The 24,996-nt window shown below is 40.2% G+C and overlaps 1 protein-coding gene across 2 annotated transcripts in view; it reads left to right on the top strand.

Moving 5' to 3' along the window:
• Positions 1-7,647, top strand: part of EDNRA (endothelin receptor type A) — a 36,607-nt gene extending 28,960 nt beyond the window's left edge. For both annotated transcript variants that reach the window (XM_048510176.1, XM_048510177.1), the window contains 2 exons: positions 1,269-1,377; positions 4,250-7,647. In XM_048510176.1, the coding sequence (XP_048366133.1) occupies positions 1,269-1,377; positions 4,250-4,453 (313 nt within the window). In that variant the 3' untranslated portion in view covers positions 4,454-7,647. The remainder of the gene's footprint in view (positions 1-1,268; positions 1,378-4,249) is intronic.
• Positions 7,648-24,996: the final 17,349 nt, after the last annotated feature.

The raw sequence follows: 24,996 nt of genomic DNA, 5'->3' as shown, positions 1-24,996 counted from the left end.
ACATCCCATGTTTGGCCTCTGGTGGTTTCAGTTAAATTATTGGGTGTTGGAAAGACTACTGTCTGTCTGGGCTCCTGGAGAGCCATTGCTACTCAGAACAGTCAACAATTAACTAGACCACTGATCCAACACAGCTTCATGTATTATCATCAAACAGGCACTATAATGGTTCGCCCTGACCATCTGGTAACTTCTCCAATATCTCATCATCCCACTTTCAATTTTTTTAGCTTAAAAAAATTAACAAAATTAGCTTTTATCATATGATTGAGTTGGCTCATGCATTTTTAAACATGCTTCTCCCTTGACCCGAGTGCACATTTGTACAAACATTGGTAATTTTATTCCAAAATATGCCTAAAGTTGAGCCAAATTATTGAGCCAAACTATTGAGATATTTGTAATCTTCATCATCAACCAGCATTTTTAGGTACTAATAAATATCTTAATTCTGCGATATCAGAGTGCCTAAAACTCTGGAAAAAGTTTGGAAGACGTACTAAACTATCAAGCTTGTGACATGCCAATATATAGAAATAAGCTGTTTTCTCTTGCAGGGATGCTACAGAGCCAGAGCAATATTTAAGTAACCCAGCAATATGAGTGAGATCAAGATGTGTTCCTCCTGAACATAAGGGTTTTGTCCCTCTAATAAATGTTTTAAGTCACAACTGGACCTTTAATGTGTTTTGCCACTATTTAATTATGTTCTTTTGCTCTTAACTTTTTAATTAAGTCTCATAAATTCTTGATTAAATTGTAAAAGAGCAAGTATATCTAGTCAAAACCAACCATTGATTAGTCCGATTTGTTGTATAATATCATCTGCTTATGTGGAACCCAGGGAGTGAATTGCTTTGGCTTCCAGCAGTTCACAGCTTTAGGGTCTGTCACTATGAGCACGACAGTGCACTCTTTTGATTAAAGTACTGAAAGTCATATCTTCCATAATAATTTGTAAGCCTTTTGAAAACCATAAGTCTGACAAATTGTATTCTCCATAAGTCAGTTGCAAATAGTTTGCTTTTCTTTATTTTTAGAACACTCCATTTGTTTTCCAGGTATCCCTTAGCCATACTTGTACTTTCTGTAACAGGCACTTCCAGTTTCACATTTTTACCTGCATCACAGATTAACCTTGGGCAGGATGCAATTGAGACCTTCAGTGTTCATATGATTGGAAGAAATAATTTAATAATGATATAGGCATCTGAGGGGGGGAAATGAGTCAATTTGTAACTATCTGCTTTCTCTCTTTTCAACTCTAGCTTTTTGCTGGCGTTTGATTATATCAGCATGAATCTAGCAGCCATAAATTCCTGCATAAATCCTATAGCACTCTATTTCGTTAGCAAGAAGTTCAAAAACTGTTTCCAGGTAAGGTGATGATTTTAAGAAGACACTTGAAAATAAAGCTCTAAAATAGTATTTTGGGGAAGAAAAAGTGAAAGGCAGTTTAAAAGAGTACTATTTTTCCTGCCAGCTGATCCATTAACATACCTGCAAATTTTAGTTGGACAGCTATAATTATCTTTTAGTTGCAAACATGAAACATTTTAAGGTAAATATTCAGTGACATTTGACCAGTGGCGTAGCGCCAACAGGGCCAGGTGGGGCATGACGCCCTGGGCAGAGCAGCGGAGGGGCAGGGCAGGGGCACACTCCAAGGCGCAGTTCCGAGGCAGGGAATTCCGGGGCATGGTGGGGGTGCACCCCGGGCGCAGTTCCCCCTCGCTCTGCCTCTGCATTTGACCGAATTTGAGCTATGTTATTACACTTTCTTTTAGCTATTAGAAAAGAAGGGCATGAAGGGAAATTTTATCAATCAGGGAGGTGTTATATAATTTTATTTAGTACTGTAAAAATCTTGACATATTGTTATTTGTGATGCAGAAACACATGGAAAAAAATTCATGGCTTGTCTTTCAACCTAGAAGATCTGCACCCTAAGATATCTATAATTATTATAATTTGCTAGACTTCAGGATTAAATTATGAATTTACTGAGCAATCTGTAGTTCTGTAGTTCTGTTCTGTAATTCTTCATTCCATATTACAAATCAGGATGAGTTGCATTTAATGTAAAAAACTAGAAATACTGCAGTGGATTGGATCCAGTGACCTTTTCTGCTGAAGGAAAGAGGAGTCTATGCTTGAGATCATGGGCCCTGTGTGTACAGTGGGAGGAGGATTTTATTAAGAGAGGAGTTGGCAAAGATTGAGCAAAAAAGCTGGCTGGAGCCAACTGACTGAACAGTTCTGAATTCACAAAATGTCAGTATCTTTAGAAGACCTGTGGATACTATTTTGTTTTGTGCTGACTGAAGGCACCTACACCAACTGAAGAATTATTGAAAGATTTTCACTGATTCTCTCCTCTTGGGGCAGACCTCCATTTTCATTGCTGTGTTATTCCGACAACATTCGCTGTTCCCTGAAGTCAGAACTGAGGGGCATCGCAGGATGGAATGAAGGGGAAGGTCACAAGGTTGCTTATACAAATGGTGCTATTTCTCTTAGTATTGGAACCGAGCCTAAGTTTCCCATATTGAAAATCAGTTCCAGAGTTTTGTGTAAAGGACCAAAGTGGAAGCGGTTAGAGTCATTTGCAATGCCCAGTCCAACTGCTTTCAGACTTTGCTTATTTTTTCCACAATTTAGTTCACAAGTCTTGTCAGCTTGATGGCTTATACTAACATTCTCCACTACAAAGTTAATCTTATTCTTATCAACCACATGATGGTTTAATTTTCCTGAAGAAGACAGAAATGTCTACGTAGGATTATAATTTCTATAAAGTTAATAGGACATATAAACACAGTCTTAGGCTCACAAGACAATGGAAGGAAATGACCAAAGTGTGCCTATAAAACAAAACAAATCTGTAAAACAAAACAAATCTCATACCTTTCTTAACTGCTCCTTTAGTTTATTAGGAAAGAGGACTGACTGCAATATGAACCATTATTATACCACAATTTTTGCTGTTTTGTGACAAAATGATATCTGGCTGGCAAGTAATTTTTAACATGGGCCACATTTTCAATTGAACTAGAACTAGTGATGACTGGTTCAGACACTGAATGGGCACTGTATGTGCAGTGGGGAGATCTGCATGTATCCCAGGGAACATTTCAATTTCCCAAATGGCCAAATAGTGCCTCCAGGACCATTCCAGGTCCTGAAAATGGCATGAGGGAAACATCTGAGGACTCCTCTCTATGACATTGTTGCTGAAGCTAAGCAGGTATGATTTTAGCCAGTGTCTGATCAAAGTTACCTTCAATTGCATGAAGGAAGAAAGGTGAGTTATAAATGCAATAAATAGTTAATTTTTAAAAAATGTATCCAGGAACAGTATGGTCCAGTGGAATGACTTGCTAGGTGCGGTCCTATGCAGTCCAGTGTCAACCCATTGCAGCAAAGAAGGCAAATTCAATCTTATGATAAATCAACGCATGCATAGGGTGCAGGACACAAGATGTCACTGTATATTCTGAATACAGTGCCACTGTATACTGCACTGGTCAAACCCCATTTGAAATACTATGTCCAGTTCTTTTTATAGGAAGACATAGAAGCTTTGAAGCAGGTACAGAAAAAATGATGAAAATGATTAAGGGTTTGGAGACTAAAAGTTATGGAGAAAGGCTTTGGGAACTGGGAATGTTCAGCTTAGAGAAGAAGCAGTTGAAAGAGGATATGAAGGGCAATTATTTAGAGAAAGAGTGTTGTTGATAGTGGGGAATAGGACTTGTAATAATGGGTTTAAATTATGAGGGTCGGGGATATAAGCAGGATACTAGGAAAAACATTTTCACAGTTCAGTGGTTGCCCAGGAATGCTGTGGGTCCTCCCTCTTTGGAGTTGTTTAAACAGAGATTGGACGATTATTTGTCAGGGATACTTAAGTTCATCCTGCATGGTTGGACTGGATTGTCTTTAAGCCCCTCCCAATTTATTAATTCTATGATTCCAATGCCCTTAGAGTAATTGTGTGGGATTAAATGGTTAGTCTGGATATATTTATATTAAACTAAATATGTTAATATGTTCACTAAATGTGACTCTTGATTCAGGGGTTCAACCTAGTCCCTCTCTGTTCGATATCATTAGAACCTGCTTAAGTCTGATATTGCTTATGGTCTGTTGTACTCGAGTCAGTTGTACTCAGAGAGTTCTGCTCTCCAGTGAAGACAGGAAATGATCCTTCATGATTAATACGCTGTGGAAACATTTCTCTTGCCAGTCATGCCTCTGCTGTTTGTGCTACCCGAATGGATGCCAAACAACATCTGTTTCTATGAATGGAACAAGTATTCAGTGGAAGAACAATGAATTGAACAATCACAACACAGAACGAAGCATCCACAAGGACAGCTTAAATTCAACAGAAACGGCGCTGCGCTATCCAAGGAGATGCAGTAAATTTTTTAAGCAAGACATTTTCTAAGATTCAACGAAAAATATATATTTCAAACAGAAGTATTTGATTCCTTGGCGCTTAATTCCAAAGATGACCAAATAGACTGGACATACCTTGGTGTGGTTCTGTATAGATTTCCAAATGGAGGTATGGACCTTACAATAATAAATTGACCTCATGGTGGTAAGAAGAATCCATAGAGTGTTTTGCTGCATGTGTGCCAACTGCAGATGGAACTTCTTAATACCTAAATCTTTTTAAAAATTTGATGGTAAGTCAGAATTAATAATGGTGGATTTTCAAAAATGAAGACCTGACATTGCTTAGTGGTGTCATTTATACCTTGGTTGTTCTTTTAGCAGGAAATATGTTAGTAAATATATTCACAGTTTAAATCAATTTCAGTGTGAATTTTGAAAAGCTTTCTGTATATATTTATGACAACATTTTAGTTATGAATATTGCAAATGAGATATTACTATTTGTAGCAACTGATTAATATTTTGCTAGCCACTGATAAAATTTATAGGAATGTATCTGAAATAGCAGCAATATTAGATTCCTATATTAAAAATGGATGTCCCAAACATATCACTGTATAATAGTTTGACAAACACTTTATAAAGCAGGTATATTTCTATAAATCAGCATCAATGTAATCCTTTATGAAAGCATATGTGAAGATCCATTCATCACCCTCTGCTTATATTTTAGCATTCTTACTAGATCATAAACCTAGAAATCCAGCATATTCTGTTATGACCACTGAAGAGCAGTATGAATGGCTCAGGTAACAGATCAGCACCAAAACCATTTACAAGAGTGCTTATAGCCATTAAAAACTAAATATCCAGCAGGAGAACAGTGTACACAAGAAGATAATCTGAATAACAAAATTTGCATTATCTGGCTAACAAGCCTTGTTCAGTTTCTGGGAAAGCAGAATAAATAAACAAAATAAATAAACCTCTGCAGCTGCAATTTGCTTGTATTTTTGTGTCTTTATGAAGGTAACTAATTATTTAATACAGGTCACTCAGATAAAGTGGCTGGGCATAGATAGATTCTAGAGGAGGCACTGGCTCTACCACCTTTAGCTTGAAGAGCTAAACATAAATAACTGACATCTCCACTAATGATCCAAACATGCATCAAAATGATCCAAATATGCATCCCATACCCAGCCTGTTTGATATACAGTACAATATCAATGGGGAACATGCATCCTAGGTATGATTCAGCAAGCAGTCTCCTGAGTGTGACATCCATACTATTTTATAGTTGACCAGTGTTTCCATGTTGTAATTGGCCTCCCCCTCCACTTAAATATTGCAGTACGAAGTGCATATCCACAATGTTCAAGACAGTTTTAGGAGGACTGCCATGTTGGTCTGTGGTAGAAGGCCTAGATTTGAGTGTACTAGCTCTTTAGAGACCAATTCCGTTTTAGGGTATAAGCTGTTAAGTCAAAGCTGCCTTCATCAGATGTCTGACAAAGGGAGCTTTGACTTTCAAATATTCAAGATCTTTCTCAATGTCTGTGCCACATGAAGACTCCTAAGGACAGTTACACGTTGCTGCATCCATTGAAGTTAGGGTTCAGGCAGCCCAATCCATACCCTGAGGTGACTGGGGTGGCTGCTGCTGCTGCTGTGCCACTCCACTGCCTCTAGAGGCAGTGCAGGGAGACAAGAAAAACTCAAAATCCTCTGGCGCCTGAAAGCTCTCCACAGGGCTAAATAGACTTATGCCACCTGTTTGATTGACATAAGTCCAATTCTCTCACCATAAGTGTTCCTGGGGCCAACTCCAGTGGGAGCCGATTAAGTATCAGTTCCACCTCCAGGGACACCTTTGGAATTCCCCCAGCTGTGCCAGCCTCCACACTAAGCCAGCACGACTCTGAATCGGTGGCCAGAAGCTAGTTGGGCACTGTGGAGCTCCTCAGCACCCGCCTGCCTTCCATTTCACTCTCCCCAGCAGTGCAATTGCCACTTGCACCGGCAGGATGGGCAAATGTGCTTGTGCGAGGTTGAACTTGTTACAAAAGCTGATTTCCCCCCCTCCCCCAATTGGTTTGTCAGAATTATATTATTTTTTTAAGGATTGCACTAACAGTGGCTTGATTCATATTGTCACTTCCAAATCAGGACTACCAAGTTCATCAGAGAGAATTTCAGTTGTGTCACAGCTCTCCTCTGAGTTTCATCAATTAGGTATATTTACCAACAAATGTTGATCATCTAAATCAGTTATAAAAAGTAAAGTGGTTCTTGGCTGAGCCAGAGTAAATGACAATGGCTCCAATCCCGTTGCCTGTTATGAGTAGCAAAGTCCTATTAGCTTTAACAGAAATTCTAAATCAGTAACTATAGTTGCCGCCAATGTACCCAGTGGGCATTTCCACAAAAAAATGATTAAACCCTGAAATCATTTCTATTATACTCTGTATATTTCAGTGTTTTAGGCATATCTCAATGTTCAGAATTAATTTGCAACAATTATAAATAAGTCAGACTACTATTGGAGGTCATGGAGAAATAGTATGATGTGTCATTTTTTTTCCAGGTTTGTGCTTTTATAGTTGATGCAGATGACTCTGACTTCCTTCCAAAGGAAATGATGATTCATAAATACAATAATATAAATGTGAAATCTGAATTCATGTAAATGAATTATTGCTTCCTCATTGTTGTCATAAGCTCTATTGGGTGGCCATTATTTGCCTGTTATTGCTAAACAGGTAGCATTTTATTAGCCAGCAAAATGAATTATAGCAACGTAGTATATGATGTGCATGGTACATAAAAGCTCCAGGAGATTTATAGTAACTGCTCTGCTAGGCTTAGGAAAACAGTCATGTGGCATGGAACAGCTAGCTGTATTTCAAGCGGAAGACACAATTTTGTGCATAATTTACAAGGTCAAATGCAAAGTGTGTATAACTATATCTGCTGAACAATTTCCAGAATGTTTACAAACAACACAGAACATGTTAATTTGTGGGTGGGGTGTGTGTGTGTGTATGTGTGAATATATATTACCTTTGTCTGGTTATATACATATGTATGTGTTAATGTCTCCAAGCAAAATATAATGTATTGGCATTTGTAATAATATGTAAGAGCATGATATAGATGAAGCATGATATAGATGAGGACTTTTCCCCCCTCAGAGTCTCAACATGACAACATGGCAATATAAATAAGTTTTTTTTTCTGGTTCTGGCTGAATGAATTCAGTTTCTGTGTCAGCATGGGTAGAATATGCCATAATATAAGAACACAAAGTGACAGTTTCTCCAGAGCACCATTTATATTTCTGATTTTACTACAATGCACTATAACCGTAGATAGATCTACAACCAGAGTGTGATATCTGATGTTTCACTACCTTGTTTTCCCTGCTGCAGCCTATGTGTTTTACAGCATGTTGACCACAAACCCTAAAACAGAAGTGATGTGTGGAAGATTAAAAAGTGGCCTTTCCAAATCTTGAGAGAATGGTCTTACTCAAAAAAAAAAGTGCAATCCAACATCAGTCTACTTTTACATGCTTACTGAAATGTATTTTATAAATATCACCTCCATTTTGTTGTGCTTAAGATGGGGAGGGAGAAGGGACAAGCAAACAAAAAAAACCTTCTAGATATTTTTTGTACATGATTCTTTATGGAAAACATGCATACTCAAACACAGAGGCTGATTCCGCATGGGCCAAAAACAGAGTGTGAAAACGGTGTGAAAATGGTGTAAAAGGGTTTAAAACAGTGTAAAAGGGTTCATACTGTTTTCACACCGTTTTCACACTGCTGTTTTTGGCCCGTGCGGAATCAGCCAGAGACAAAGATGGGGGCAGAGCTGGCACAGAATCTGGGACCACAGCACCCTTCAGTATTCCCCTTTATAGATCCAAGGCCCTCAGAATAAGGCAAGGAGGTATTTGTTTTTCACCTTGGTCCCTCTCCCTTTCCCTCCTGCCAGTTGCCCATGGCTTCTTGGGTTTGTTCTGGCTTTTTTCTCCCTGATTTTCCTGGGCTTGCCTGATGAAGGATTTCCTGGGAGTGGGCTGGCCCTAGACTTTCCCAATGCTGGGCCAATAGCTTTCCTAACAAGCCCCTCCCTTTTTCTGGCCTTGCTTTGTAAGTACCTCAGAAACAGAGCCTCCTTTAGGCACTGTGTATACAAAAGCAAGGAAAACAATAAAAGCACATGTCAGAACTAATCTTCACAGTCTCGCAAATTTGACAAAAGAGTTAATGTTGGTGTTGGGGGAGCCTACACTAAGTCCATTGGATGACCCTACTTTTTACATACAAAAACCATGCAAAGGAGAAAAGTGCAAGTGCTCTATTCATATACAAGAGTGCAACAAAAACATGTGGACAAATTTACAAAGACTTACAAACACTGACTGCTGTAAATGTGCATCCTATTCTTGTAATGCACACACTTTTCTTAGATATGTAAGTCCTATATGCATCACAGTCCATGAGAATTTCTAAGTATATAACAATGTTTCAACTGGCATCAAAGTCCATGAAAATTTCTCAGTATAGGACAATATTCCAGACCAAAACCCTATCTGCAGGGTCGAAACGTTCATTCAAGCTGCCGCCCCAAAACAACAGTCAAACAGAACACAGGACACCAGGGATGTTTGCATATGTGCAGATACGCTTGCAGTGTAAATACAAAAGACCCGGGCACGTGCGAAACAAATTGTGTGAAAGTGGGGGCAGCATACTCATGGACATTCCCCCTCTACATGTAGTCATTTTGGTGAATCTGTTGAGGTATTTGGGTAGTTTTCTTCATTGTCTTGTGAACGGACAATGCAGACTGAAGTACAAACATGCTTACAGCACCATTTTCTAAAGCACCAATCAATGTGGTACGTTTCCTTTCAATACAACAGTTGTTCCCTACAAAGCTGACTCATATGATGGGTTACTTTAGATTTTTATTCTCAAGGCAGTGCTATCACGTTAACTGAAATTGAAAGAATTAATTTTGCATGTCTGAAAATTCAGTGCCCCCAGGTAGTCCAGTCTTTGCAATAGTAAATTGCCACGGGAAATACAGATGCTCAAATGTCATAATGCCTTTTCAATATCACCCATATTTTATATAGTGATGAATGCTACCAACCCCCTCAATTTTTGTATTTTATGGGGTAGTTTGTTGCACTGAAATAAACACATAAAGTTGTATTGCAACCCTAAAGAGAAGGGTGGTAAAGAAATCTAAACAATATTTGGTTAGCTGCATTTGACAGAACTTCATGTGCCTAGAAAAAATATTGGGCATCAATGCAGCCTGCATGATGGGGGAAAGGTTGTTATGATCAATAGCAGCAGGTGGGGGCAGTAAGCCTCCTGATTGGTGCGGAAGGATGACACAAGCAAAATCCCCAACCCAAATGACTGACACATGTTTAGAAATATATACTTGGCACATTCTTTACTGAGCTTCAGGAAAAAATGGTGTTAATAGTATGAACTTTTAATTATGATTCTGCCTTCCATGGCTGCTTTCTTGATCTTTCTACTGTTTTTATTACCTGCTAACTTGTTGTTTTTTAATTATTGTGATCTTATGGTACTTTTGTATTTTATAGGACGTTGCTTTGAAGCATTAAAATCTTGTTTGAAAGGTGCATGGATTAATTTTTTTAAAATAAAGAGTAAGTAAAATAAAATATCCAGTTTTATTTATCAATTTTTCCTCTTTTATTTACAACTTCCGGCTGTCCTATTTTGGTGGAATTATTTCTTTTCTTGGTAAAGCCTATGCTAAGAAAACCTGAAAATTTCTACAGATGGCTAGCCAGACATCCTGACCACAAAACCTCAACTGTCTCACAGACGAACCTGATAATGTTGTTCTTGTAATCACAAATCTCTTTCCCATCTCTTTTATGGTTTACTCAGGTTCATGATAAAGAGTATTCATTTTGATCCTTATAAAGCAAGCCAGGCATAGGAATTAGTAATCCTGATTTCATGAGTAATCTCCCTTCAGTCTGTAGAACCAGTTCTGGGAAGCATTTTGCTGGCTTGGAATCAATTCTAAAATCCTATTTTCCCCAGAACTCTTTCTTCACTAACTGAGAATATAATTTATAATGGGTTTAGTATGAAAAATTTCCTTAGTTCAACCCATGAAATACCATATTTTTAATTTGGTCCATTTGTGTTTATTAGTTTATTTCTGCTAGCAAAAGACATCTGCAGAAGCAGAATTCTTTCTGAGCATCCAGACATTTCAGAACGTGGAAGGAACTGTTCATCTGTACAGGTGGCTGATCCCTCCTTGGTATAGTCCCAGGCACCCTCCTCACAAAGGGTGGATATTCTTAGCTCTGAGGGAACTGGGCACTGGAATGAGGAGCACACTACTACCCAGTACACCATCCACAGCAACCACATTTTTCATTATAATAGTCATTTTTCCCAAGACCATACCCTCAAAGCCTGATGCATGAAATGGTCACAACAGTATTCTTTTTACAAGCAGCCCTCTACAAGCAGCGTTCAGCAGAGGTGAATCTACTGGTAGTCCCCGGCCCCTCCGTGACGCGGCTGGCCTCCACGAGGGCCAGGGCCTTTACGGCCCTGGCCCCGGCCTGGTGGAACACTCTTCCTCCAGCTGTCCGGGCCCCCCTCGCAGGGATCTCGGGTGAGATTCAGAGAGAGACCCTGTAAGACCCGAGGATTGTTCCGGCTGGCCTTTTGGAGCAAACGCCAGTCAGCTGATGAGTATGGTGCCCTGTTCGATACCATCAAGATTATCCTCCTATGGAGGAGTCCGATTACTCCCCAGGGGAGGGTTTTAAAGGAAAGAATTCTCCGGGTGCCTTTATTGTGAAATTACCGCTGTTTTAAGGAAATTCAGTATGTTTTTATGTCGGAGTTTTATGGGCTGTTGTTGTTTTATTTGTATGGTTGCCCTAATTTATTTGTATTAACTGTTGTACACCGCCCGGAGCCCCTCGGGGACAGGGCGGTATAAAAATTGAAATAATAAATAAATAAATAAATAAATAAATAAATAAATAAATAAATAAATAAATAAATAAAATAAATAAATAAATAAATAAATAAATAAATAAATAAATAAATATGAAGCCTGAACTCGGTGGCTTTCTCTTGTTGTTTCCCTTCATTGGTGTACCCAAATGGGGATATTACTGGGAACCATTTGGCCCTTCCCAACCTCCTTAGGGCCAGACCCCTTCCCCAAAATTGACCAACAACACCCATCGTCCTCACACAAATGTCCTAAGGCAGACAGAGGGTCAACCTGTGTTCCATTGACCCTTTGTGCCCTTTCCAAATCCCCACCCAATCAATGTTAACCATTAGTACGACCTTGTCCTGAGCTCACCCATTCTTCTCCAATGCAGCCCTAGCCCTGAAAACCCAGTTGATAGTTTGATGATGCCCTCCATGGGGTTTGCTATCAGCTGAGGACTCACTGTTCAGGAGGTGACAGTATTGGACCAGCACTGGATGACAAAATGGAGACATGCAGCTGCAAGGGACAAAGCACCGCTTGGTGAGCACTGACATATCTGTCAGGAATTGCCTGGGAGTCCACTTCGGGCCCCAAACGGCAGTATTCTGGTGCAATCTCTTCCCACAATGGTGGTGCCATCCAAAACACCCTCACCTGTGCAACAGATATCTCTGGAGCAATGGCGAATGCTGGATTCACTTCAGCAGGTACTCCACATGGCTGACTCCTGCAAGGAAATGAATTCAAGAATTGTGTGGTTACCTTTTCCAATCAGTATGGTGGGGCTCTGCCTCCTGCCACAAACAAATGAATTGTGAGCCCATTACAAGGCTTGGGCTCCTTCCCCCAGCAGCTTTCTTAGCTCAGGCCCCATGCACCCAGTGGCGTTCCTGCCTAGGGACAGGGGGTACCCTATGTCCCCGGGCGCCCCCCATTTGGTCACGTGGGGGGCGCCACCATTTCAGGGTCGGTTGTGTGATTTTTAATTTTTTTAGTGTTTTCTACGTTTTGGCCTGCAGGGGGCGCGGTTTTAAGGCTAGCAACACCAAATTTTCAGGGTACCATCCAGAGACTGTCCTGATGATACCACCCAAGTTTGGTGATGTTTGGTTCAGGGGAAGCAAAGTTATGGACCCCCAAAGAGGGTGCCCCATCCCCATTGTTTTCAATAGGAGCTAACAGGAGAGTGGGGCTACCCATTTGAGGGACCATAACTTTGGTCCCCCTGAACCTAACTTCACCAAACTTGGGTGGCATCATAAGAATAGTTACCAGATGATACCCTGAAATTTTGGTGTCACTAGCTTTAAAAATACACCCCTTACAGGCACGCCCAAGAAATTTGTCCAAGATTCTTTGTTTTGCAGTGACTTTGCTCCATTGTAGCCAATGGGGAATTTCTGAGTGTGTAGGCAGGCTGCACATTTTTGAAGATAGAGGCACCAGATTTTCAAGGTGGCTCAGGAGGCCCTCCTGGTAATAGCATGCAGGTTTGGAGACCTTTGCTTCTGAGGGTTCAATTTTATGGGCCCTCCCAAAAGGCTTATTTTTGTTTTCCCATGCTCCTGCACATGAAAGCCTGCAGGCTGAGTCTTCTCTCAGAACTCTCTCAACTCTCATTCCCCCAGCCCCACTCCAGAAGCTAAAAGCTCTCACCAAGCTTGGATGCTATTACCTGCAAGGCCTCTTGGAGCCACCTTGAAAGTCTGGCGCCTCTATCTTCAAAAATGTGTGGTCAGTGCTTACACACTCAGAAATTCCCCAGAATCTGCCAGGCTCTTCAGCAAGTTCTGTGGTGGGAAAAATTACTTTTACCACCATAGACTTCAATGCGGCTTTCTGTTATGCCCAGATGGCTCTGTGGTAGAGGTTTCAATGGGAGGCACTGTGGTAGGGGTCTTGCTCTGGGTGGGGGCATTTCCTGCAGGGCTGCTGGTGTGGGTCCCCTGAAAGGAACCAACCAAATTTGCTAAAATGCTGTGGGCACCAAGTTGAAGGTGAACCTGATGCCCACAGCATTCGGCCATCCCAGGCAAACTTTAGTCCATAACTTTGCTTCCCCTGAACCAAACATCACCAAACTTGGGTGGTATCATCAGGGCAGTTTCTGGATGATGCCCTGAAATCATGGTGCCGCCAGCTTTAAAGATGCCCTCCCTGCAGGCCCTCCCTGCAGGCCAAAAAACACCAAAAACTCAGGTTTTGTCCCTGGGCTCCAGTTTGCCTAGGTTCGCCCCTGCATGCACCAATCTCCTTTGTGCATGACAGTCCATGGTGGTGGGGATCTGTGGCTCCTGCTGCCCCTACTGGACTGCTATGCTGTTATGCTCAGATGCAGGAGATGCCGGATTGGTTCCCAGTCATTGGTAAATGGAAAGGGGGAAAGAGATAGGAAGAATAGACCCCTGCTTAACTGTCAGTGTGTGGCTGCCCCTTTGGGTCCTTTCTCCAGAGATGGGGTACCTACTACGGTTAAGAACTGGAAGAGGTCAGTCATGGGTTGTGGACTTTGCTCTCCTTTTAAGAATTGGAACAAAGCGCTCCCGCAGCAGTGCTAAGTGCCCTTTCTGTGTTGTTCCTGCCACCAAGGTGCCTTGGTCCTCACTCTAAGCCCACATGGCAGGGAGCTGTTAGACAGTGTTCCATGCCACAGACCCTATGTCTTGAATTATGAGACATTTTGGATGGTGCTTTTTGGATATGGCTGCTGCAGTGGAAGCACCTTTTTTGGCTCAATGGGTGCCTAAGGGCTGTGCCACATATTTTGTTAGTGCGACTTTGTGCCCCAGGCTGAAAGGGTTTAGGGAGTAGACTAACTCTGACCATGCCCTGCAATCTGCCTACAACAATGCCAGCATAGAGGCATGTGCCTGAGTTGCTTTGGCACGCATCTCCAGTGGAGCTTTACTGGTGCCCAAGAGTGGTGCTGTGACATTGGGGCACTGCCCTGGGGTAACTGGTCCTTACACTGGCATGTCTTGGAGATTTGCTATCATAAGGGTCAGTCAGTTCCTTGAACTAATTCAACTGTATCCTTAAAATTGTGCTGTTTATCACGTTTCTTTTACTCAGGGATTCTGCTATCAATCTTCCCTTCTTAATTCTATTCTTGAGCTTATTTTGCCCCATGTGCTGGCATTCATGCTATTGTTAGTTCAATCGTTACATATTTAATTGTTGCTGATTTTAGTGCTATCTGCTGCAACTCTATCAAATTGTTTTATTGTGTTTTTTTGCAGGTTTTTTACTGGCTGATTGTAATGTTTTTAATTGTTTTACATTAAAGTTTGGAAGCTGTCTTTATCGCTACTACATTGAGTTTGGACATTTATAATGTGCCTAAATTACTAAAAAATTATGTTCATAATATATGATTCATTGCGCCACAACATTTGGGATGGAGGTGGACTAAAAATTCACTTCCATACATAGATTAATATTCTAGCAAAATAAAATGCATATCATAAAAACCCTTGACAGCTCAGTACATTCAGATAATGCTGATGTTCATAAATTTTATGCTCAATAAATTGGACTATATAAGTTTCACACTGGTATTCATGTTTAAATAGTTGATCAGGCTAATTAATGGGATTTTAAACCCCTGTTTCAATCTGAAGCCTGTTTCAAATAGCATTGTTGACATGGGTAAGTAGAAATAATTCAGCCTCTGGGATTGGTGGGTTCCTGATTAAACATATGCAACACTGTCTGGAAATTTCATTTTCTGTGGTTGATTACAAAAAAGATATGCCTTCCAAGAAATATGTCTTCTGGGCTTTTGGAAAATACAGTTTATACTAACAAAATACTAAATAGGGATTGAAATGCTAAGTCGTTCCTGCTGTACTGTAAGAAATGGCATAAACAATGTTTTGCTGCAAAAGTGAGATAAAAACTAAATTGTATTAACATGTCTGCTTGTGGGTACAGAAAAATTACAGTATCCTCTCACAACTGCCTTGAGCTCCTATTTTGGGAAAAGACAGGAAGAATCCATTTTTTTTCTAATAAATAAAAACAATATTCCAGAAATAAGTCCAGATTGTAATTTTAAGTTAAAGTATTACACTTATTTATGCTACCATTTTTACACTAACTTTCCACCGATCAGAGTCTCCACATAAGAACATTCAAACACTTGAACTATTTAAAAAAATGTTTAAAATTATGAAATAATTCAATAAAACACATAAATAACACCATAACCAGTGAAGAGGGCCAATAATAATTATTGGGAGTATGCCAAATGAAACAAAAAATGTCTTTATCTACTGGCGGAAGACACTGGAAGAGGGAGACTATCGATAAAAAAAATCAGTGCTATGAAAACAGGTCAGAAACAATTCTCAGGCCAAACTAATTTTAAGAACTCCCTACTTACCTGTGAGGTAATAATTCATTTAGTTACAAACATACAAGCAGAGTCCATTAGAATCAAGCATTGTCCTAAAACCAATTTGATAATTACTAATCTTACATCAGATTCTCAGACAGCAATTGTGCCCTAAGAATACCTTATATCTAAAAGATCTTTTCCCCAACTTTTTTAAAAAATGTGTAAAATGGTGGTGGATGCCTTCAGGCTGAGAGAAGGACAAATACAGTGGAGTAGAGGGTCACTTTAACCATGTCTCTTGGTTCACTTATAGCTTTCTGGATATATTTAATGGCAACTAATTTTTAATATGAATCTGGTAGTTAGCATTTCTTATTACTTATAGCTTTCTGGATATATTTAATGACAACTAATTTTATTACTTTTATTACTTACAGCTAATGTTATTACTTATAGCTACTAGGATATATTACTTATAGCTTTCTGGATATATTTAATGACAACTAATTTTTAATATTAATGCAGTAGTTAGCATTTCAACACAAGAAAAGTATGTCTGATTGACTTTCAGTATAATAATCAACAGATGCTGAAGGAAACCATGACTTTGATTTGATTGATTTGTTAAAGAAGCTGAGCAAGATATAATCATGCACTTCATGGAAATTATATAAAACCAGGGAACTGATCAGAAAAATATTGAATAAGTATGAAAAAAGAACTTAGAGAAACATTGAAGAAACAATTAAAGGGGCCAGTTTGATTTTCCTGTATTCATAGAGATTTGAAGGGTGGGAGGAATTGTTTAGAGCAGTGATTCCCAACCAGGGTTCCGTGGTACCCTGGGGAGCCGTGAGCATGTCCCAGGGGTACCGCGGCAATGCTACCGGTCCCCCTCACTTTTGCGGTGTCTTCCGACTGTGCCAGCAAGGACATGGAGCTGGCCCAGGGGCAGGACCTGCCGCAAGGTCAGCAGCCACTTCCCACCCCACAGTGCTTCCCTTCACCCTGGGAGGAGAAGGTGGGGGGGATAGGGGTGGCAAGCAGGGGCACTGGGAGGGGAAGGTGGGGGCGGGGATGGCAGGGGTACCATGAGATATGAAGAGTGAGGTCAAGGGTACCGTGACGTTGAAAATGTTGGGAAGCACTGGTTTAGAGGCTAATTTGTATAATTAATGTTCTCTGCTATGACTGAATGCTTTGAATCCATACAAATACATTATCTCCATACAGAAATTTTAACATACATGTCTGGGGACAAGGTGACCTAACTTAACTCTGATGTACCAACTTTCTATTAAAAAAGGCTTCTTTTTGTATGGATAAACATTCAATCATGTGAACCCTCCACATGCAGTCTAATGTGTTACAGCCCACCTCAGACCCAGTTTACTACCTCAATGAAAACTAGGCCACTAGTATTTTTCTTAGGGAAAACATGGCTCTGAAATCCAGTCAAAGTTTATTAAAGTTTTGTGGGGAAACAGCTATTTGGCAGCATCCTCGTCTACAAGGATCTGAGATTGATGTGTCAGAAAGACTCAAGAGGCCCAACAAGCTACTTTACAACACAAGACATTTATTTTTCCAGAGGCCCCATTTAAGAGTTTCAGTGTTTTAATAAAGATGTTAAAACTCCAACATAAAATCAAATAACTTAGTACAGAATTTCACAAACCATATTAATAACTGTGTTGAACAATGCTAAGGTTCCAAAATAGTTTAAAGTACTTCCCTGGATCAAAAATATTTCTCAAACCAAAGATACTCTCAGGAAGAAATAAGTATTTGGAAATATATTCAGCAAGAAGACTAACTTCTATGAAGGTATTGTTTCTACCTTTATTGAGATCAAAGTCTGTTCACTTCTTGAAGTGGCTTTATATTTTCTTGACATCTTTGGACAGCACCACAAATCTCTCTTAACCTTTGACAATAAGCAAGTGACTGCATTTTGTACCCACAACAGTTTCTGGATTGTCTTCAAGGGTAGCCCAATGCAGCTCACGTTACAGTGACCTATACTCAAGGGTACTGAAGCATAGTTCAGTGCGACCAGATAAGGCATCTGCAGATTGAGAGGAAGCTTCTTAACTAGATGTAGCTGGATTTCCACCACCACCACCACACACACACACACTGTGATGAGCACCTGTTTCTCCAAAAGATGACTAGGATAAGACTCCCAAGTTGTTAACACAGTCTTTCAGCACAAGCTGCATGGTAATAGTAGTAATTTGAATAATTCCAGTTAAAGTGGCAGCCCTGTCATCTAGCAGCACAGTGCTCTGCATCACCACTGCATTCAGACACATCTCTAAGACAGAAACAGCATCAACGAGTGGCTTGTTCAAAGTACAAAATAACTATATGTTGTCCGCACAGTAATAACACCCTACTCCAAATTTCAAATAATTTGATTTAAAGGATATTACATAGATATTAAATAATGTGGCACCTCCCATTTCAACTTCCCAGGGGCTGATTCAGCCTCTTTTATTACAACCTTTTATGAACAGTATGATAGAAAAGACTGGCACCATCTTAACGCTGTTCCAGCCAGACACACCTCACCTTCATGGGATCAAGTGTAGCTTGACCTATGATATCAAAGGCTGCTGACAGGTCTAACAACAAAAATGCATTCCCTTTATCCATTCAAAGATGGAGATCATCCACAAGTGCTACTTAAGCTGTCTTCCAAACCCAGGCAAGAAGTCAGACTGAGAAAGATTAAAGGTAGATGTCTCATCCAACTATTTCTGATGTTGCTGTGCTACTACCCAAAAAAGGAAGGCCTAAGATAGGTCTATAATTGGACAAGACCTGCTTGTATAAAGATGCCTTCTTGACTAAGGGTCTCTGATAACTGGTTTGGAGAAAAACCTTTCCTTCAGAGAGGAATAATCTCTTCCTCTGTCTTTTCAGGAATATTTACATCATGTTCTCTTCTTGAACTGATTGTGTGTTTCCCTTCAACTTAGCTGAGAACTTTCCCAAACCTGTTTTTTTAAGAGTGCAGTCAAAGCATGTTTGCATATTATGTGGATGGGTCCCCCCTCCCCTTGTACTGATGCTTATTTTTCCTTGTCTCACTCTCCACAATTACTTCCCCCCTCCCCATGTCACCTAAGAGTTGTTTTTAACAGAAGATCAGTAATTACTACAACATTACCATGTTCTGCTACATGAGAATAAAATGTTAAAAATCATGTCTCCCTCATATATGTTTATAACACTAATTTTCAAGAATACTACAGAATATATTATCTACAACACAAGATATCTATGTTAAAAATTTCAGTGGAAAGCTGCGAGTTGTTCCATGATATCTTCATTTGAGATTTACAGACTTCCATGACTATCTGAAACAAGATTTTCCACAGATGTTTCTGGATCTTAGATAAAACAACCACTAGATGTCATATAAATAATACTATATCTGATTCTGAACATGATCCTAGATGTGGATCATTAAATCTGCAGTTTAGGCTATGCATGGAAGAGAAGAGCTCTTTCTACAAACTTTTTTTTTTAAAAAAACCCATTAATTGGGTAAACTGTGTTTGCACATGCTCAGATGCAACATAAACCCAGCCAGTGTCATAGAATCAGCTGGATGTTGGCTAGGGAAGAAAAAAGACAACATCTGCACGAGATGGTGGCTGGCCAGGTAAGCAAACAAGGGAGACAGTAGCGGACATAGAGGGATTAGGGAAAGAGATTGCAGAAAGATAATAAAGTGAAGAAGAGGGGAGGGGAGGAGAACAGGGGAAAGGACGAGCTGCAATCATCTGGCACATGAAAGGACGAGCTGCAACCACCTGGCATATGAAAAAGGGGAAAGGACGAGCTGCAATCACCTGGCACATGAACCAAGAAGGCAGAGGAGGCAGTGCTGCAAGTGAGTGTGTCGGCAGATGAGCAAGCAAGCAGGTAGCCTGGTAAGCAAGCAACCATGCAGGCTAGTGAGGATTATGAGGGAGGCATCGGATGGGCTGGCCAGTGAACAAGCGAACAAGCAGTAAGGCGAGAGGCAGTGGAGTGAGCAAGACAGCTGTCAAAGCCAGGTGAGACCAGGAGAAGGAGGTGGCAGAGGTGGTGGCAGTGGAGGGGGCACAGTGGAAATGAAAGACATAGTTGGGGACTAAGAAGGGAGTCTCTGTGTGGGGGAGCATGAGAAGTGAAGGAAGGCAGTTGGAGGGAGCGATAAAGGATTGGTACCCCCTTGCAAGTCTTGCAGATTCCCACCATGCTTTCTATTGTATGAGTGACTTTATATGCACATTCAAAATTAAAACAATTAAAACAATGTCCTATTTGATAATTGTCCAGTCATCAGACAAGCCAGCCTATAGTAGATGCAACTGTTCACAAAACGGATAAATCCTATAAATACAATTGTTGGCGTGCATATATAAAAACCACAATGTGTATTTTTTTATTTCAGATATGTGAAAAACAGGAGGGAATACAATTCATATTACAAGGATGCCATGTTTCTGAATGGATTGATCGACAAGCAAAAATGTGGATTTAGAACTGATTTAAACGTTCACGTGCTTTACAATGTAAGCCTGATTTCAGTCACTGTACCCCAAGAAAAAAATTCAATTTTAATACTGTAGCACCCCTTAGTGGTAAATAGCAGCATATAACTTTGAAGCTGCTGATGGAGGCTAGCTAGAACATTCAAACACTCTGCTGAATCAATTTTAAAATGTCAAAACCATACATATATTTCTACAGATATACACCCTAGAAAATTTACTTTAGATAAGTTCTGAGAGAAAAGTTCTGCATTAATTTTGTGACTGAACTGGTAAGATTTTTGTGTGGTGAACTTTAATCTAGTGATCAAGTGCTATCACCAAAGATTTTCTGGTCAAACATTTTCTCCTTCAGCTGCAATGCTGTACATGACAACAAAAACGGAGAAACTGAAGATAGTGCTAGTTTGTGATTCTACATGCACAAAAGATGTTGCAGAGAGAGTAGCCTGCTTCAGGGCAGTCCCAGATACAAACAAGTGAACAATTCTATGCTAATACCCTGTTTCCCCGAAAATAAGACCTATCCTGAAAATAAGCCCTAGCACGCTTTTTCGGGATTTTTGGAGAATGTCCCATATTAATCAACCAGGTTTTTAAAAGTTCATTATTGGTTGACTTTTAAAAACATACAGAAAATATGAGTATTGGGCAGCATCTCAGTAGTGGTCTTTCCTGTGCCCATTCTAAGCTGGTGCCTGTTATGATGTGTGTGCAGCACTTCAAAACAAAGACCTTGCCTTTTCCTAGAAATATTATAATTTCTACACAAATTTTGTTTAATAAATCACTCATACAACTCTTATGCTTAATGATTAACGGTGAAATTCCAGGGGGCTTAGAAGGATGAAGTTCTGCTTAGTTGCACTATTACATTTATTTACTTAGATGACAGCCTTGACTACAGTGGTGTGAGGGATAATTGTGGTCTGAGCAAAAACCCAGAATTGGGCTTGGAAGATCAACATCCCACAAAATCACAGAGGCTGGAGCTTTGCTGAAAATACTGGGATGGGGTTCTTTGGAAACAAGACAGAGTCATGTCTTTCTCACAGGATTGCCCATTTGCTGCAGCGGTATAAGGCAAATGCCTGCATGTATCTGGATCTTAGTTTTATTCTGTCAGTTTAGCTGAGTACTATGACAATAGTCATAGAAATGAGTAGGACTATTTCGTTATTTAAATGCAAGTGAAGAGTTCTCAAAAATTTTGACTTGTCGATTGTATTTACTCACTCTGTGTCATTGGCCTTGAGTCCCAGTGAGAAAGTCAGACTATAAATAATGTAAATAAATAAATCTTGTATCATCCTCCGGAAAAGAAAAAAAAAGATCCTGGTATTTGGTTGCATGTTCAGTGTTGCCAATTCTGTTCTTTTTTTCTCTTACTGATCTGTTTTCTAAGCGCACAGTAACCACTCAAGTAGTGATAAACCTTTTCTTCTGTTACCGCAAAAAATATTTTGTTTCTTTATATAGCTTAAAAACAGCTCTGAACAGGTCATCACATTGCAACAAATAAATATAGAAATCTGGTGTTCTGGGGAACGACATGTTGCTCCCCCTTTTTAGTAAAATAGGTGGCTCTTGAGATTTTAGCTGAGATTTATCACATTTTTGCACACAGTTGGTGCATCATTTATCCTAGGCTGCCAGGCACAGATGATGAAATTTTGGAAGAGGTTTGTATTACCAGACTCAACAAAAATGGACCCATGCTTCCTTGAAGCCACTTGTGGTCAGACTTCAAAACAAGCTGGAACACAGGAGTAATCTGCACTCTATTCTCTGTACGTTTTAACAAGTTAGAGTAATGACAGATGAACACTTTCAAGGGCTCCCTGCGTGTGAGTTATTTATATTTGATTGTTTTATGACCAGTGTTCCACAGCCCCTGGTCTTCTGACTACATGATACACTTTGGGTCTCCAGTACTTCAAATAAATAAACAAAATGGAGCCTGTGCCTTAGCAATGAAATAGAGACAATCATTTACCATGTCAGCAATTCGTGATTAAAAGAGCATTCAGTTTAGTAAAAGCAAGAATAGAATGTCCCAACAGCTCCCAAGTGACAGTTACAGTGATCAGAACAACTCGGTACAAAGGAGAGATGTTTCTGGAACTGGAAAAAAGCCACTATCCACTACACAGAAAGGGAACATATAGCCCAGCAACTTGTCAAAGTAAATATTGAGCTTTTTCAGCTCTGGTTTCTATATTCTCATCTTCAAATGTGAGAGTAATGGCATATCAACGGGGCCAGAGGGGGGAAATGACGCAGACACCATTCACTTGGATCACGGTGGAGGACACATTTTGGGCCATGCCCACTCCCTCTCTCCCCCCCACACCCCCGCACTCAGCCCCCAGACAGCTGACCCCTGCCTCTCCTATTCAAGCCTTTTCATTTGTCTGCCCACAGCTCGCTGGGGAAGAGGGGTGGTGCAGGGCCTGGTGCTTGATTTGGGTGCCATTCTATAATCGTACACCCCTGTATGTGAGATATGCAGGCAACAGGAAAGGAGACTTCCATGAAATTGGCACATACAAAACCTGTGTTATGCAAAGAGTAATTTTAATTTCAATTACAAAATCCCTTTCTAGTCATGTTTAGAAATTTATGGATATCCAGTGACGGCTTAAAGCTGGTGATGCAGAAAGTTTTCTGCGCCATTGTGGCTTAAAATAAAAAAAAATGAGGGTCACAGTGTCTTGGAAAGAGCTGATGGTATCTATGCCTAATAACTTGGTTCTCATTAATGAGAATTTGACAATAAGCACGGAGATCTGGGAAGTTCATCAGTCTTTTCCTGATCTGACTACTGGGTAGGATCACTCTGCTCCCAGCAGCAAAAGAAGTGGCACATTATGATAGGTGTAGTTTGCTGTGATTGGAGGGTGGATGCTATTAACTTGGTTGTGCAACAGAAGCATTTTGAACAAATGGTGGAAATCAGTATGTCATGTATGCAAATGTTATTCTCCTTCTCTTGATGAAACAAAATACCACCTGGCATCCAAAATCAAGCCAATAAAATATGGTCCTATAAATATATAACAAAACCAAGTGCAAGACTGAGATGACAGAATGTTGGACTGCATAATTTTAGGTTGCAGGTGGGTGATACATAGTACAGTCCTAACCAGACTTACATCCTTCTAAATTCATCAAAGTTAATGGGCTTAGAAGGGCGTAATTCTCCTTAGGACTAACTAAACTGTAATTGTAGATCTCCAGGCTCGACCTGGAGATTGGAATGGTGCTGGTGTATGGGTTTTTTTTTAAAATGAGGAAACAACTGCAGCTTTGCCCAGCAATGTGCCCAACCACAACCAAGTCATGCAATCCACCCTCCAAAACAACTGCCACATAAAGGGAAAAAAAATCTGGCCTTAGGAGGTATAAAGTTAGCCCCAAGAATCTTAAACTGATTCCGCATGGACCAAAAACAGTGGTGTGAAAACGGCGTGAAACAGTATAAACCCTTTTACACCGTTTTAAACCCTTTTACACCATTTTCACACTGCTGTTTTTGGCCCATGCGGAATGAGCCTCAGATTTGTTCCAGTTGTTACATCCTTAACTTTGGAACGGGCTCCCACTATTGGCTCCAAACCAATAGTTAATCAAGTGAGAGCTGATGACCTTCTTTTGTCTTCTGGAGAATGCTAGTCATTTTCCTCTTCTCCGCCGTGCTTTTCACGGACGTCCCTTCAAGACTGGCAAATATCATCCTTTCCAGTTAGCTCCTGCATATTCGGTGTGTATGCTTATTGTTTGCAATGCTTTTATTTTTAATTTCTTCACTTGGGATGATCCTGGTATACATTGGTTATCTGATATCAATTACCCACTCTCACCCTGCCAATCATCAACTAACACCCCAACTTAAGTGGAGATTGTCTATTCAGGGTAACACCATGTGCCATGGTCCTAATCCAAGTCAGGGCTAGACATTTGCTAACAAAGGGTTTTTTCAGTTCCTCAATTTCCTAGGGCAGATCAGAATACATCTATATACATTTTATTAGTGGGGTGGAGGAGGGTTAAAGAACTGTCCTAGTTGCCTTTCTATCTTGCAGAACTCAAGGTGTCTTACAATGTAAATAAAACAATTAAAAATCAAATAAAACACCACAATTTAAAATCTCAATTAGGACTGACACTAAATAAGTCAAATGCAGTCCTAAATAAAATTGTCTTCATTGGAAGGGGAAAAGAAACAGGGCCTTCCAGCTGTCACCCTACACTAAACACAAGTGATTATGGATACCTTTCAAATGGAAGTTATAACATCAGTGCTAGTCCTCTGGTGTTAAAACATCTGTTTGGGTATATCACACTCAAGAGAACTGCGCCTTTTAGGAGGAAAGAAGAACAGAAACAGTTCATTTAATTCTAGTATCAGAAAGACTTCATCTGAATAATGGCTGGTGTGGTAGGGAAGTGAACACTGGATCCAGAATGTCCTGAGGCATTTGAGCAGGAGATGGAGCAACACATTAGGATGGGCACTTAACTGGCAGCTGGAAAAGGAAGCAACAGCTGGCAGCTGAGGTAGGCAGCAGCTGGGATCATAAAAGCAGGAACTTCATACCATGTAAATGCAACTTACTGTCAAAGTCTATTTTGGGCTTCAGCTACTCAGAAGTTGTAGAG

The sequence above is a fragment of the Sphaerodactylus townsendi genome, linkage group LG10, assembly GCF_021028975.2.
Source record: "Sphaerodactylus townsendi isolate TG3544 linkage group LG10, MPM_Stown_v2.3, whole genome shotgun sequence".
NCBI classification, from domain to species: Eukaryota; Metazoa; Chordata; class Lepidosauria; order Squamata; family Sphaerodactylidae; genus Sphaerodactylus; species Sphaerodactylus townsendi.
This window is presented reverse-complemented; position numbering and strand designations above follow the sequence as displayed.